This window comes from Labeo rohita, chromosome 2 (assembly GCF_022985175.1).
Source record: "Labeo rohita strain BAU-BD-2019 chromosome 2, IGBB_LRoh.1.0, whole genome shotgun sequence".
In the NCBI taxonomy this organism is placed as follows: domain Eukaryota; kingdom Metazoa; phylum Chordata; class Actinopteri; order Cypriniformes; family Cyprinidae; genus Labeo; species Labeo rohita.
Genome location: NC_066870.1, coordinates 36310519 through 36326072, shown reverse-complemented (window position 1 = coordinate 36326072; position 15554 = coordinate 36310519). Strand labels below are relative to the sequence as shown.

General features: G+C 32.9%; 1 protein-coding gene across 1 annotated transcript in view; it reads right to left on the bottom strand.

Moving 5' to 3' along the window:
- Positions 1-15554, bottom strand: part of LOC127181520 (CUGBP Elav-like family member 5) — a 192554-nt gene that overhangs the window by 22105 nt on the left and 154895 nt on the right. Inside the window, exon 6 of the mRNA XM_051136301.1 lies at positions 9890-10048. Within this exon, the coding sequence (XP_050992258.1) occupies positions 9890-10048 (159 nt within the window). The remainder of the gene's footprint in view (positions 1-9889; positions 10049-15554) is intronic.

The following is a 15554-nucleotide window of genomic DNA, read 5'->3' as shown; positions in this document are numbered from 1 at the left end:
AATGTCAGAGTAAATTGTAATATAAAATCTTCAGGCTTCGGGGCAAAATATATTGAAAATATCAAAGTGCATTTTAGATATAAGTGCAAATGTGGGTGGACTAGAACTCCATTTTCTACCTTATTTAACCATTTTCTTATTTTTTTTATTTATTTAAAAAATATTTTTATTAATATTATAATGAATAATATGAGAATTACAACAATGTAATACTAAGATGATAGTGTGTGCCTTTGTGGAACTGATACAAATTAGCTTTCTAGAAAACGTCTGTAACTACACACACCAGCTGACCACATCTTGACACGGACAGAGTGTGTAATCCATACATACATCAATATAAACCACACGGATCTATAGGATAAACCATTAGCATGCATTCTTAATGACGCTGCTTTGTTTATCTGTGATGCTGAAGGATGAGATGCTCTATCAACACCACAATCCACATTCATTTCAAACAGTAGCAAACTATGTACATTACCCAATGCATATCCAATGCACAGTATTGCACATGAATATTGCAATCATTTTTCGTATGAGTGAAATGTGCACATTTTATATTGCATTTCATTTCAGCAAACTCTATAAAATCTCCAAATAAATGTGAACAGAATATCATTTTCTACCCAGCTTTAGTACAGTTTAAATTAACTGCTTGCACAAAATATCAAATGTCAAAACATATTGTAATATAAAATATACTTCAGGGGCAAAATACACTGAAATATCAAAGTGCATTTCAGAGCGCAAATGCGGGTGGGCTAGAACAAACTATTTCGCATTTTTCTTATCTCTTGGAATACATTTAAAAAAATGCATTTTAGACAATATTTATATTTTGATTTTTCAATATACCACAAAATAATTATAATAAAAAAAATAAACTCATAATTGTGCTGGAAAAAAGAGAATTGTGAGATAAAAAGCCACAATTACCTTTTTTTTCATTCTGTGTCAGAAACCAATTTTAATTAATGAAAAAGTCTCAATTGTGAGATAAAAAGTTCTATTCTTCTATTCTATTCTATTCTATTCTATTCTATTCTATTCTATTCTATTCTATTCTATATGGTTCTTTTTTGTTCTGTTCTATGACTCTGTTTTATTTGATCCTATTTGGCCCTGTTCAATTCTAGATGGTTCTATTCAATCTGTTCTATTCTATTCTATTCTATTAACTTCTGTTATATCCTATGACTATAATGTAGATTTAATATTGTTGTGTTAAATTCTTTGTGGCTCTATTCTGTTTTATTCTGTTTCGTTTAATGTCTGTTCTATCCTATGATTATTTTTTAGATTCCATATAATTCTGTTCAATTCTATGTGGTTCTAATCTATTCTACATGGTTGTTTTCTGTTCTGTTTTGTTGATTCTATTTGGCTCTGTTCTGTTCTATTCTATTCTATTCTATTCTATTCTATTTTATTCTATTTTATTCTATTCTATCTTCTAGTTTCTTTAAAGTTCTGTTCTATCATATGACTATTTTTAGGTTCTATATGGTTCTGTTAAACTCTGTGTGGTTCTATTCTATTCTATTCTACTTTATTTTCTTTTCTGTTCTATTCTACCCTATTATTTTTGTTAGATTCTATGTGGTTCTGTTCAGTTCATTTGTTTCTGTTTCTTTTCTGTTCTTTTCTATCTTATGACTTTTTTGTTCTATTTTATTCTATTAAAAAAAATTGTGAGTTTGATTTTTTTTTTTTGGAATTTTAATTGTATGAAAAAAGTCTGAATTGTGAGGTAAAAAGAGTGAGATACCTTGCTTTAAATTTTTATTCCGTGGCAGAAACAGGCTTCCATAACAAAAATATATTAAAAACATTTAAGATACAATATATATAAAATATATACATAAAAGATATTTCTGTCCAAATAAACGTAACTATTGTACTGAATATCAGTTTCCAGCTGCTTTAATTCAACAGTTTAATTTAACACTTCCGCTGACCAAATTCACATGCCAAATAAACTCCCATCCAGCCCTGAGACACAAAGACGAGCAGAAAGCCTCTGTGATAAACTCATTTGCTGGAGCGATGCATGTGTGTGTGTGTGTGTGTGTATTTGTGTATGCATCTGCGATTTTATTGAATGCTAATGTGTGCTGAACTCCCCAGGTACTGTGAGGCAATCAGCGCTCCATCATGGGCCAATTACTCGTGTAGTGGCGCTGCGAGAGGCGCACAGCTCAATGCAAAGCCGCTCACATGGAGAAAAGGAGGACGACAAGCGTGTTTATGCATGTTTGTGGAGACGTGCTGACATGTGTTGGGGGAAGGGCTGGGAAAAAGGAAGTGTTTGGTGTATGAAGAAACGAGATGTCCAAACGGATGACAATAATCACTTGTTTTGCCGCTCAGTCAAAGTGTAGCTGTAGTTTAACAGTTGGGCGGCCTCACTGTAAGACAATAAAATGTGTCAACTGGTAGAGATCCTGCAGTAGTGTTTATATCCAGTTTTTTGTTTATTTATGAATAATCAGATCTTTCGGTTTTGTGTGCACCAAGTTCCAAAAAGAAAAAAAGAAAAAATAAATAAATATTTTGGGGTTAGTACAATTTTTTGTTAATTAATTAATTAATTTTTATTTATTTATTTTTGAAAACATTTCTTAGGCATATAAACTTGTTTCCACCATGGCATGAAAATAATAATAATAAAAAATCACAACTTTTTATCTCATAATTCAGATTTGAGTTTATATCTCCCAATCTGGCCTTTTTTACCAGCAGATATAAACTCAAAATTCTGACTTTCTTCGCAATTATGAATTTACATCTTGCAATTTAAAATTACTTTATACACATGAGTTTACCACATCTTGCAGTTCTGACATTTTTTTTCTTCAGAATTGTGTTTATATCTCATAATTCTGCTTTTATATCTCACAGTTCTTATTTGCATGGAAAAAAAAGTATAAATTATGAGAAAAAAAGACCAAATTACCCCCTTTTTTAATTCCTCAGTGGAAAGAAACTTCATCAAGGTTGCATTTATTTGATTTAAAAAAAAAATCTAGCAAAATATGTAATATTATTTCAAAAAGCAAGTATTTCAATTAAATTATTAGGTAATAAATACAAATTTTCAGATTAAATTCCCAGCCAAAAATAGAAAAGTGATATAAGTTATAACCATGATATAAAATTTCCACCCACCCGTAGCTGAGGCTCATCATTGCTGTTTTTTTTTTTGTGTGTGTGCTCTAGTCGAACAAAGCAGCCACAGCTAGATATGAATCATGAAAATCACATTGAACTACAAGTACGCTGGGAACAAATCATAATTAACATGACAAATACTCACGTCAGGTTAATATCCTCCGAATTGTTTGCTTATGATTAGCGAAAGCTGAGTTTCTGTGCAAGAGCCAGGCACCTCCTGTGTGCAGTTGTACTGCAAACCACCAGGTGGCACTGCAAACCACCAACTGTTCTTCAATCACAACACAACACACCCACTCACTCATGGTGTTTTCAAACTACAGCATGTTTTTACATCAGTCTGGAGCTCTGTTCACAAAATGAACATCATCATTGTGCACAAACCCCTTTCATGGTCACTATAAAAGCCTTCGGATTGAAGCATGACACAGCAGAATTGCACCACCGTAAAGTGGCTGAAATGAAGTGGATTTGTGGCCTGTTCTTTGTTTACATTGAGAATGGTTTCTGAAATGCCCTTCAGTGCTCGACTGCTCGTGCCTTGGTTCTTGAGCAGTGCGCACTGGAACATCACAGCCTCCAATCCCCTCTCTCGCCTTTATTTTTGTCTTCTTCTATTCCAGTGCCAGGCCTTTAAGACATCAATGCAGTGCCAGAGAGAGTGCTGGAGCCGGGCATTATGGGACATAGAGTACAGTGTCAAATAATCCCTACCAGTGCACTGATCATAATTTTTAGCGCACAAATTGAGATGTTACGCCTGCTGTGTTAATTCTACATGGGGATTTTTTGGACTTCAAAAGAAGTAAACCTGGAAATAGAATAGAGATGAGATTCTCAATCCATTCTGAGCGTGAAAGAATAAAGAAAACAACCACAGGCTGATCTTTAGGGTTAATCTACCATTTCTAGCAATAAGAAGAAATCAAAGCTTAGTATTATCGTTAACCAGCAGTACTGCAGGATAAAATAGAAGTTTAATCATTTCACGGCACCGTTCTGTAGAGACACTGCCAAGCTATGACTGTTTTGTTAGATTATATATGGTTCTATTCTATTCTATTCTATTCTATTCTATTCTATTCTATTCTATTCTATATAGTTATTTTCTGTTTTGTTCTATGACTGTTTTGTTAGATCCTACTTGGCTCTGTTCAATTCTATATGGTTCTATTCTATATGGTTGTTTTCTGTTCTGTTCTATCATGTGACTGTTTTGTTAGATTCTGTATGGTTATGTTCAATTCCATGTGGTTCTATTCTATTCTATTCTTTAATATAATATTCTATGCTATTGTACTCTATCATGCTTTTTAGAATATATGGTTCTGTTCAATGCTGTTCTATTATATAGTTATTTTCTGTTCTGTTCTATCATGTGACTGTTTTGTTAGATTCTGTATGGTTATGTTCAATTCCATGTGGTTCTATTCTATTCTATTCTATTCTATTCTATTCTATTCTATTCTATTCTATAATATAATATTCTATTCTATTCTTCTCTATGATGCTTTTTAGATTATATATGGTTCTGTTCAATACTGTTCTATTCTATAGTTATTTTCTGTTCTGTTCCACGACTCTGTTTTGTTTAATCCTATCTGTTTGATTCTATATGGTTCTATTCTATTCTATCGTTTCTTTTAACTTCTGTTCTATCTTATGACTGTTTTTAGATTTTATTTGGTTCTGTGTAATTGTGTGGCTCTATTCTATTCTATTCTATTCTATATGGTTATTTTCTGTTCTGTTCTATGACTAGATTCTATATGCTTCTGTTCAATTCTATTCTATTCTATGGAATAGATTCTATTCCATTGCTATTCTATTCTATTCTGTTCTATTCTTTCTTTTAACTTCTGTTCTGTCCTATGACTATTTTTAGATTATATATGGTTCTGTTTAATTGTGTGGTTCTATTCTATTCTATTTGGTCGTTTTCTGTTATGTTTTATGATTTTGTTTTGTTAGATTCTATATAGTTCTGTTAACTTCTATTCTATTCTATTCTATTCTATTCTATTCTATTCTATTCTATTTTATTCTATTCTATTCTTTCTTTTAACTTCTGGTCTATCTTATGGCAATTTGAGAGTATATATGCTATATAGTTATTTTCTGTTCTGTTCCATGAATTTGTCTTGTTTGATCTATTCTGTTCTATTCTATTCTAAATGGTTATTTTCTGTTCTGTTCTATCCTGTGACCGTTTTTGTTAGATTCTATATGGTTCTGTTCAATTTCATGTGGTTCTATTCTTTTCCATTCTATTCTATTCTATTCTATTCTATTCTATTGTTTCTTTTAACTTCTGTTCTATCCTGACTATTTTTTAGATTCTATATAGTTCTGTTTAATTATGCAGTTGTCTTCTCTTCTCTTCTCTTCTCTTCTCTTCTCTTCTTCTCTTTCTCTTCTCTTCTCTTCTCTTCTCTTCTCTTCAACTTTATTCTATTCTGCTGTATTTTATTTCTTTCTGTTCTGTTCTACCCTATTAGTTTTATTAGATTCTATACGGTTCTGTTCAGTTTTTTTTCTGTTTTCTGTTCTAGTCTTTTGGTTCTTTTCTATTCTATTCTATTCTATTCTATTCTATTCTATTCTATTCTATTCTATTCTATTCTATTGTATCCCATTCTATATGGATCTATTCTGTTCTGTTCAAAACTATGTGTCTGTGTTCTATTATACTCTGTTCTATAATATTCTGTCCTCTTTTGAACACTCTGCTGAGTCAGAGTTGGCAATCTTTATGAAACTGTTCTGAAACCGCAGCACACTTTTCAACCAACTCAACCCAAACCGCTGACAAAAAGAGCCACAATTCCAGAAATCGTACTAAAATACTCTCATGCTATTATGCAAATGCTGTTGGCAGGATGTATAATCCCAACACTTCCTGTGTGGGATAACAGAGCTGCCTGTGTGCTGCCGTATCACACTATGACCAAAATGAATAGTCTATTTCACTTAGTGTATGAGCAAATGTGTGTGAGAGAGTGTGTGCGTGTTCGTTTGTGTTCCTCTAGGGTAGGATTTCACTATATAAGGCAATGTTTGAAGTGCTACTCATTCCCATTTAAATAATCCACATGCAATTTAAATCAGCCAGGTTCAAATTGAGAGTCTGAACCTGCAGAGAGAACTGAGTTTGTGCCTGTTTGTGGTCTATAATGTCCTCTGCATGTATCTAGAAAGAGCATACTGTAAGTATGCGCATGTGAATGCTAGGTTTGTGTAGAATATATACATATAGAATATATAACTTTCATTTGCTCACCAACATCCTAGTGCTCTCTATGCAATGACTTTTCTTTATGAGTTAGTATACACATGAATAACTTTTTTATTTCAGCAGACATTTCTCAAGATGCAGGGCTATGCATATCTATATTGCTAAAATAACACTGAATTCTTGCCATACCACCCCTGAAAATGCAATGTAATGCAAACTTACGCTGTGCATTGCACTGTGCATTGCATTCTGGCACATTATGCAATGCAACAATGTGTGAAATCGAACTTGTATAGCTATAAGCTTCACTCATTTAGTTGTTTGTGTGCACAATTCAAGTTGTGTGTGCGTTTATACATGTGTGGTTGTATTTACTGTGTACAGGGACACAGAACAGGTGGATGATGGGATACCTGGGGGTTTTCCTTCTGTTGGTTCCATGTTTAGATGTCACAGAAGGAATTGCACACAGATAGCACAGTATGTTCACACACACATGCAGGATAATAAGAAGCGAGCTGCTAACATGGCGAGGAGGCGCACGCGGTTCTGGCGAAGGATCATATGGATTATAAAATCAAAGCTGTAGTTTGAAATGTCACACACACATATGCACACACTTCAGTGCAGTGTAATTAAAACTGAACGCCTGCAGGGTATATGCTATATATAGAGCGCGGCGCTCCGTTTCGACACGTGATACGGATCCTCAAACTTCCCACTTCTGTGAGCTGAAAAGTATTTAAAATAGCGGCTTCCATAACTTCCACACTATCAGATCACAGGCTTAATCTGTATCTAATGGCGTTATCGTTTCAAGTAATACGCTTATGAATATGCACAGAAATCCATGTGCTTTGAATACATTATCCAGTCCATAAATGAAGCGAGATTCAGAAGATGAATTACTCAAAGACGCATTTGGCTTTTTAACCACGCTGAGTGTGCCCAACTAGGCCAGGATGATGAAGCTAATAAGAATCATCTTGATATTTTTCAAGCTTTTGATAATATATGATGTATATCGCTATATTTATGTATTTCCTCTGAAACGGCTTAAAAGGAACCATCATTTCATCCAAACAGCCGTGGATGCCAAGTTGATTTAAATGATTAACGCAAGAAGCAAAACAGCAAAAATCTATTTAAAAATAATCATGTTTTTCACTAAACGACGCAAGGAAAACTGATAATCATTTTCATTAATATGCACCAAAATAATCATACAAAGTACATTAAAAAACTATTTTTAAATGCTGTGCACAAACTTTAGTGAACATTTTAATCGACACAAACAACTGATTGAATCAAAGTTTTGAACTGACCGATTAATGCAAGAAAACAGCAAAAATCTAATTACAATACTCATGTTTTTTACTAAATGATACAAGGAAGAATATTTATTAATTTTCATTTATATGCACCTAAATAAGTATATATATATTTTTACTTTTTAAACGCTACAAACAATTTGAACTAATTGATCAGTGCAAGAAGCAAAACAGCATTATGTTTCTTTTAACTTCTGTTCTATCCTATGGCTATTTTTTTTAAATTATATCTGGTTCTGTTCAATTTTATTCTATTCCATTCTATTCTATTTGGTTCGTTTCTGTTCTTTAACTGTTTTGTTTGATCATATTTCGCTCTGTTTAATTCAGTTGTATTCTATGTTTATTTTCTTAAGTTCTGCTCTATCCTATGACTATTTTTTAGATTATTTATGGTTCTGTTCAATTCTGTTTGGCTCTATTCAGTTCTGTTGTATTCTGTTCTGTTTCTTTTAACATCTGTTCCACCCTGTGACTATATTTTAGATTCTATATAGTTCCGTTCAATTCTATGTTGTTCTATTCTAATTCTATTCTATTTGGTTCTTTTCTGTTCTGTTCTATGACTCTGTTTTGTTTGATCCTATCTGGCTCTGTTCCATTCTATTCTTTTCTATTCTATTCTATTCTATTCGGTTCATTACTGTTCTGTAACACTGTTCTATAACTCTGTTTTGTTTGATCCTATTTGGCTCTGTTCTATTCTATTCTAAGTTTATTTTATGTTTCTTTTAAGTTCTGCTCTATCCTATGACTATGTTTTTAGATTATATATGGTTCTGTTCCATTCTATGTGGCTCTGTTCTGTTCTATTCTATTCTATTGCTTTTAACATATGTTCTACCCTATGACTATTTTTTTTTAGATTCTATATGGTTCTTTTCAATTCTGTGTTGTTCTGTTTTATTCTATTTCGTTCTTTTCTGTTCTGTTCTATGACTCTGTTTCGTTTGATCCTATCTGGCTCTGTTCAATTCTATTCTATTCTGTTTCTTTTAAGTTCTGCTCTATCCTATGACTATTTTTTAGATTATATATGGTTCTGTTCAAATTCTATGTGGCTCTGTTTTGTTCTGTTCTATTCTATTCTGTTTCTTTTAACATCTGTTCCACCCTATGACTATTTTTTAGATTCTATATGATTCTGATCAATTCTATGTGGTTCTTTTCTATTCTATTCTATTTTGATTGAATAAGAGTTTTGAACTGACTGATTAATGTAAATTAAAACAATCATGTTTTTACTAAATGACACAAGGAAGAATGATATTTACTCATTTTCATTAATATGCATCTAAATAAGTATTTTTTTAAACTATTTAAATGCTACAATCATACTTTAGTGAATATGACTGATGCAAACAACTGAATCAGAGTTTTGATCAATGCAAGAAAACAGCAAAAAAACTAATTAAAAATTAAAAAAAGGTTTTCAATAAATGACACAAGAAAGAATGACATTTAATCATAAAAAATACAAAGTACATGCAAACTTTAATATTTTTGATTGAACAATTTATTATATCAGAGTTTTGAACTGATTCATAGACATGAATCAAACCTTACCAACTCTAATTTCATGCTAACTAAAGTTTAAATAAGAACAGCCATTAAAACCTCATAATTGCAGGGCGCAAGACACTGATGAATAATATAACTGGCCTTTTGACATTGTCTTTAGGAAACTTAATGGCCAAATAAAAGGTGCAAGCCGCTTATTTTTATATTGAAATCGAATGTATCTGTGAATATTTGATATTTCACTCAGCTTTACTCCAAACACATGAACTCAAAACCACAGGTTATAAAAGTGTCCTTTATAATCAAAACCAAATATTCAAAATGCAAATAAACCGTAAAAACCACACGCAGGATCAATTTGATTCCTGTTACTTAGTCCGATGGGATCAAGAGTTCAAATTGCACAGGAGCTCTTGAGCTTTTCTGCAAGTATTCATGGGTCGGGAATTGAAATTATGTTAATGCATTATTCAGCAGCGTAGTGAGGGTGAAAAACGGCTTCAGACAAGGACAGTGGTCATTAATCTGAGGTTGTTAGACTTCGTAAAGCGCAAATGCACAGGACAGAGTGTGTTTGATTCTTTAGGCCCTTTAGGAGCGTGCAATGCATGTTGTGTATGCTCACCGCATGTGTGTAAGTACTGTAGGTGCTGCTGTAGGTGCTGAACGGCAGGGCCACGGTGGGGTTGAAGATGCCAAACTGGCCGACCATCTGTTGCATGCGGCGTATGGTCCGCTCTTTATCGGTGTCAGCAAACTTTACCACCAAACTCGACGAAGCTCCCTGTGACAGACACATGGACAGTCGTACAGTTATACTGCTACATGCACATACACATGAATGAAAAGCATCATATTCAACACTTTTGTAGCCTTGTTAGTTATTTGCACTAAAAATGACTCATTCATTTTCCAAATTTAAGTCATTATTTGCTGATAATGGTCCCAAGTAAACGCAAGGAGAGTTAGGACGTATGTCAAAATTTGTGGTGAAAATCTTACATTTTGAAGTAAATATCAGTCCACATATAGGTAAAGCTTTCTTATGACTTAAAAAGATGATGAATATAGCCACGAGTTGTCTGGAGTGCTTTATGGTGCTTTTGTGTCCTTTTCATGTTTATTATTGTTAACTAAAACTAAAACTACACTACAAAAATGGTGTAGAAACAATTCTCACTCAGAAATTGCTTGTAAATGTTACAATTAATTACAAAGAAACAGCAAATAAAACACTGAATTAAACATGAAATCTGAAGTAAAAAGTCTGAAATAGTATTTTTCTTGTAAAAAGTACTTATTTTTTGTTTTATTTACAACTTTGTGTTTTTTACACTGTATTAAAAACATGTTTGTTAACTGAACTAAAGCTGAAATCATCTATATTAGATGTAACAAACTAAACAAAAATTAGAAACTCAAAAAGTTTATTTTTAAGTATATTTTTTAAACTATTTAAATGCTACACTATTTAAATGCTATTTAAATGCTAAAAACCGCAAACTAAACAAAAATTAGAAACTCAAAAAGTTTACTAGAAAAAACTAATAAAAATGACAAAAGTCCTAAAATTAAAAAACAAAAAATGTAAAAATCTAATCAAATAAAAGAAAATTAAAAAAAAAAAAAAAAAATTATATCTATCTATCTATCTATATATATATATATATATACAGGGGTTGGACAATGAAACTGAAACACTGGCCAATATAGTGTTGGAGGTTTCATGGCTATATTTATGCAGCCTGGTGGCCAGTCTTTACTGATCGCACATTCCACCAATAAGAGCAGAGTGTGAAGGTTGACTTTGTGCACCCAATAGCTCAAACATTGTACCCTGAAGGTGGTGCCGTGTATTAGGATGATAATGCACCAATACACACAGCAAGACTGGTGACAAGAGTGATTTGATGAACATGAAAGTAAAGTTAAACATCTCACATGGCCTGCACAGTCACCAGATCTGAATATTATTGAGCCACTTTGACGTGTTTTGGAGGAGCGAGTCAGGAAATGTTTTCATACACCAACATCACATAGTGACCTGGCCACTGTTCTGCGAAAGGAATGGCTCAAAATCCTTCTGGCTACTGTGCAGGACTTGTATTTGTCATTCCCAAGATGAAATAATGCTGTATTGGCTGCAAAAGGAGGCCAAACGGCATACTAATTGTGGTCTAAACCCAGGTGTTTCAGTTTCACTGTCCAACCCCTGTATATATATATATATATATATATATATATATACACACACACACACACACACAAATATATATATTATTATTATATTATATATATTACATATTTTTTATGTTTTTTATGTTATCATGTTTTCTTTGTGTTTTATTGTGTTATTCAGGTTTATTATTGTTAACTGAAACTATTAAAAACAATTTTGTTAAATGAAATAAAGCTGAAATAAAATAATACATGTTAGGTGAAGAACTTAAACTAAATGAAAATTAGAAATGTTGCCCTGGCAAATAATGGAAATAAGTTTAGGCCAAAGCACTAAAAATAGGTGGAAATAAAAAAAAAAAATTAAAAAACTAAAACTAAAAAAAAAAAAAAAAGGATAATAATAGTAATAAAAAAACTATTAAAAATGCCAAAGGCACATAACAAAAATTGTAATTACATTGAAATAAAAATATAAAAAAGCCAATTCAAAATATTAATAAAAAACTATAAAAGTATAAAAATAATACAAAAATATCAGTAGTCCCTTTTGAAGTTTCAAAGCATCAATCCTCATTTATTTTAACTGCATGAAAAATAGCAACCAGCAACCAGCAACCATCTAAAAATGTAGATGAAAGAAAATCAATGTTTTTTTCCAGTGTATAGCAAATGTCCATCTCTGTCACCTGTGATTTCTCCAACTCCACCATTTTTCTATTTCTTGTGCTCTCATGGTGCTAATAAACAGTGCAGTGCAACATCACACAATCGCACACATGTGGACTCATTAAAAGGCTCTTGATGATTTACTGCACCACTTGACCTTTCGTGTGCTGGGCCTCCCTGACCCGCTAAACCAGCCCCAGATCGATCGGCCCTAAAGGCCACAATATTCCCCTCGTCTCAGAGACCCTGAAGATCTGGACCTCTGGGGATTTGTTCAAAAGCCTACCCAGTACTTCAATGTAGATTATGGGTGAAAGTGAGCATCTCTTGAAGTGAGCATTTTAAAGTATGTGTGCATCCTACACAACTGCCACTTTCTTCTGAATTTGCATTCACTCTGAAAAAACCTAAGCATCAAATCTGGTATTTTCATGTAAAGTTCTAAAAAGTGAGACCGACAGAACAGGTTTGAGATTTGACATTGATCATCACTGTGACAAGCTGTAAAGTGATGCTGAAATATATTAATGCATTAAAATTGGGATGGTGGAAAGTGTCGCTCTGTCGGACTCAAACAAACTGAAAGGCTGAGCTGTTAATGAGGCCTTTGCTAACTCAACGCGTGGCTCTGAATGTGTAATGAGGAACTATTAAAATGTCCCTGAAACTCAGTACAGCTAAACGCTCTCTCATTGGCTCTGTTCCAAAACCTAGTGAGCTGCCTACATAGTGAGCGGCCTTCACACGCAGAATCTCAACTAACATGGATCCAGTTTGAAATGCACTGCATTGGCAGCAAATGCACCAAACTAAATTGCTATATGTAAATTTACAATAAACATCATCTCGGGTGTTTTAAACAAGATTCTTGCAGTGCATTCTGGCATTCTTATATATACTACTGTTCAAAAATTAGGGGTCGGTAAGATTCTTTTTGTATTTAAAATTTTTTTAAAACATGTAAAATTGTGAAATATTATTAAAATTTTAAATAAGTGCTTTCCATTGTAATATGTTGTAAAATGTAATTTATTCCTACTATCAAAGCTGAATTTTCAGCATCATTACTCCAGGCCTAAGTGTAACATGATCCTTCAGAAATCATATTTTTGTGGAAAACATGATTTTTTTTTAGGATTCTTTGATGAATAGAACAGCAGGTATCTGAAATAGAATCTTTTGTGACATTAAAAATGCTTTTACTGTCAATTTTGATTCATTTAATGAATCCGTGCTGAAAAAAAGGTAGTCCATGTGATTCATTTTTAATTCAAACATTACATATAAAAAGAAAGAATTAATGAAAGTGAAGACTGTACCTAATGGCGCTGCTGTTCTGAGTAGTTCGTGATCAGAATCTCCTCATTGATTTAATTCTTTTTTTAAGTCGGATGGGACGCCATCAGAGCTCAAACCGCCAGCTGTTATCTTTTACAGAAATTTGGCAAAAGGTCTAAATCCATAATGAAGGTGCAGCAGGCAGCGATATTACAAAGATATTCAATAGGTCAAACTAAATGAGGAGAAGCTTTGTGAAAACAACATACCGTAATCACAGACATTGCTATCTGAACGGGATTAGATGTCTCAGAGCAAGTCATTTGCTCTGTAATTTTGTGCAGGAAAAATACAGACTTGTTTTAATCAGATGGAATTAAAAATCACAAAGTCTTTGAAACACACATTTTCCTGACCTCCTTGGGGAAACTAGTCTTATTCATCCAAAAATGAATATTTGCTGACAATTTACTTACTATCGCGCCATCCATGATGTACTGTAGTTCATTTCTTCATCAGAACAGATATTAGGGCCCTATGATTTCCGCAACGCAGAAAACGTGGACGGAATCGCAGAATCTAGTCATAAAAATGGAATTTACTAAATAACGCGGAATGTCACGGAATTGGTCAAAGTTTGAATGAATTAATTAAAAGTAGGTCATTACACTTAAATCAAACCGCAGTATGGACTAGTATCTGTAAATATTATGGTGCAAAAAAAAAACATTTAAATGTGAATCCTGCATGTTCTCTGTGTCTCTGTTTTAATGAATGGAGCAGACGAGGGGTTTTGTTTACTACACATTGAAGCGTGCGTGACGCTCGTGGTGATTTCAGTATCTGTCGTCTCACTAAATGAGGACATAAATACATGAACAATATCTGCTGAAAGTCACTTCATGAGCATTTGACCGTTCCATTTTAGGAAAACTAGCGTTATATAATATACACACAGAAATGTAAACGGCAACCCGTCAAAATAAAAGTCCGGTTTAACTTGAAGACATTGCGCCAGATATGTATTACTACTACTAAAATGAAACAAACATTATTTTTAGGGTGTAATCACACAACATTCCTTCTATGTTTTAATTTTAATAGCAAATTCCCCTTTGTTTGCCAAAAAAAAGTTTGATTAATTTTTTAATAATTAAAAGATAAATGAAATTAATGTTTTATGCCTTCATTTGATAACCAGAACATTTTAAATACACAACACAGAATTTCTGAGGGTAAAAAAACCCTTTCATAAGGCTATTTTAAATTTGAATAAATTAAGTATGCATTTAAATAATTAGACATGTTAAAACACAGAATTTGATTACAATAAAACATTTCATAGGGCCCTAAACATGTCATTTTTGTTAAACCTTTATTAAATTGATGTGAAATTGTATAAGTTTCATTATTTTAATTAGTTAGACATGCTCTTTGATTAATAAAATGTAATTTAACCATTAAAAAGGAGTTGAGAAAAATTTACACAGGAAACAGAAACAGAATCCAGAAAAATTCAAACGGAAAAAATGGAATTCGGAAAAAAATAAAACGGAATTTGGGAAAAAATAAAACGGACTTCATAGGGCCCTAAGATATGGAGAAATGTAGCATTACTGTACAACACCTGCTCACCAATGGATCCTCTGCAGTGAATGGGTGCCGTCAGAATGAGAGTCCAAACAGCTGATAAAAACACCACAGTAATCCACAAATAATCCACATCTTGTGAAGCCAAAAGCTGCTTGTTTGTGAGAAACAAAACCATCATTAAGACATTATTTAACTTTTTATAAACCATCGATTTGGTCAAAATACGAGTGCATAATCCATAATAACATTTCCATCCCATTTCATCATCAAAATCCACCAACACATTTGTTCAGAACTGTTTTTCACTTGTAAAAGGTGCTTGATCTGTGCATATTTCTCTCCTGATTCAGATGAGATGATTGATTCACTGGCGAAAGTATTATTATGGATAGAGCAGTCGTATTTCAGCCAAAAAGCAGAGGTTCGAAGTTAAAAACGTCTACAAACATGCACATTTTTGCTTCACAGTGATAGACTGGAGTGGTGTGGATTGCTTGTGGATTATTGTGATGTTTTTAATCAGCATTTTGGACTCTCATTCTGATGGCACCCATTCACTGCAGAGCATCCAT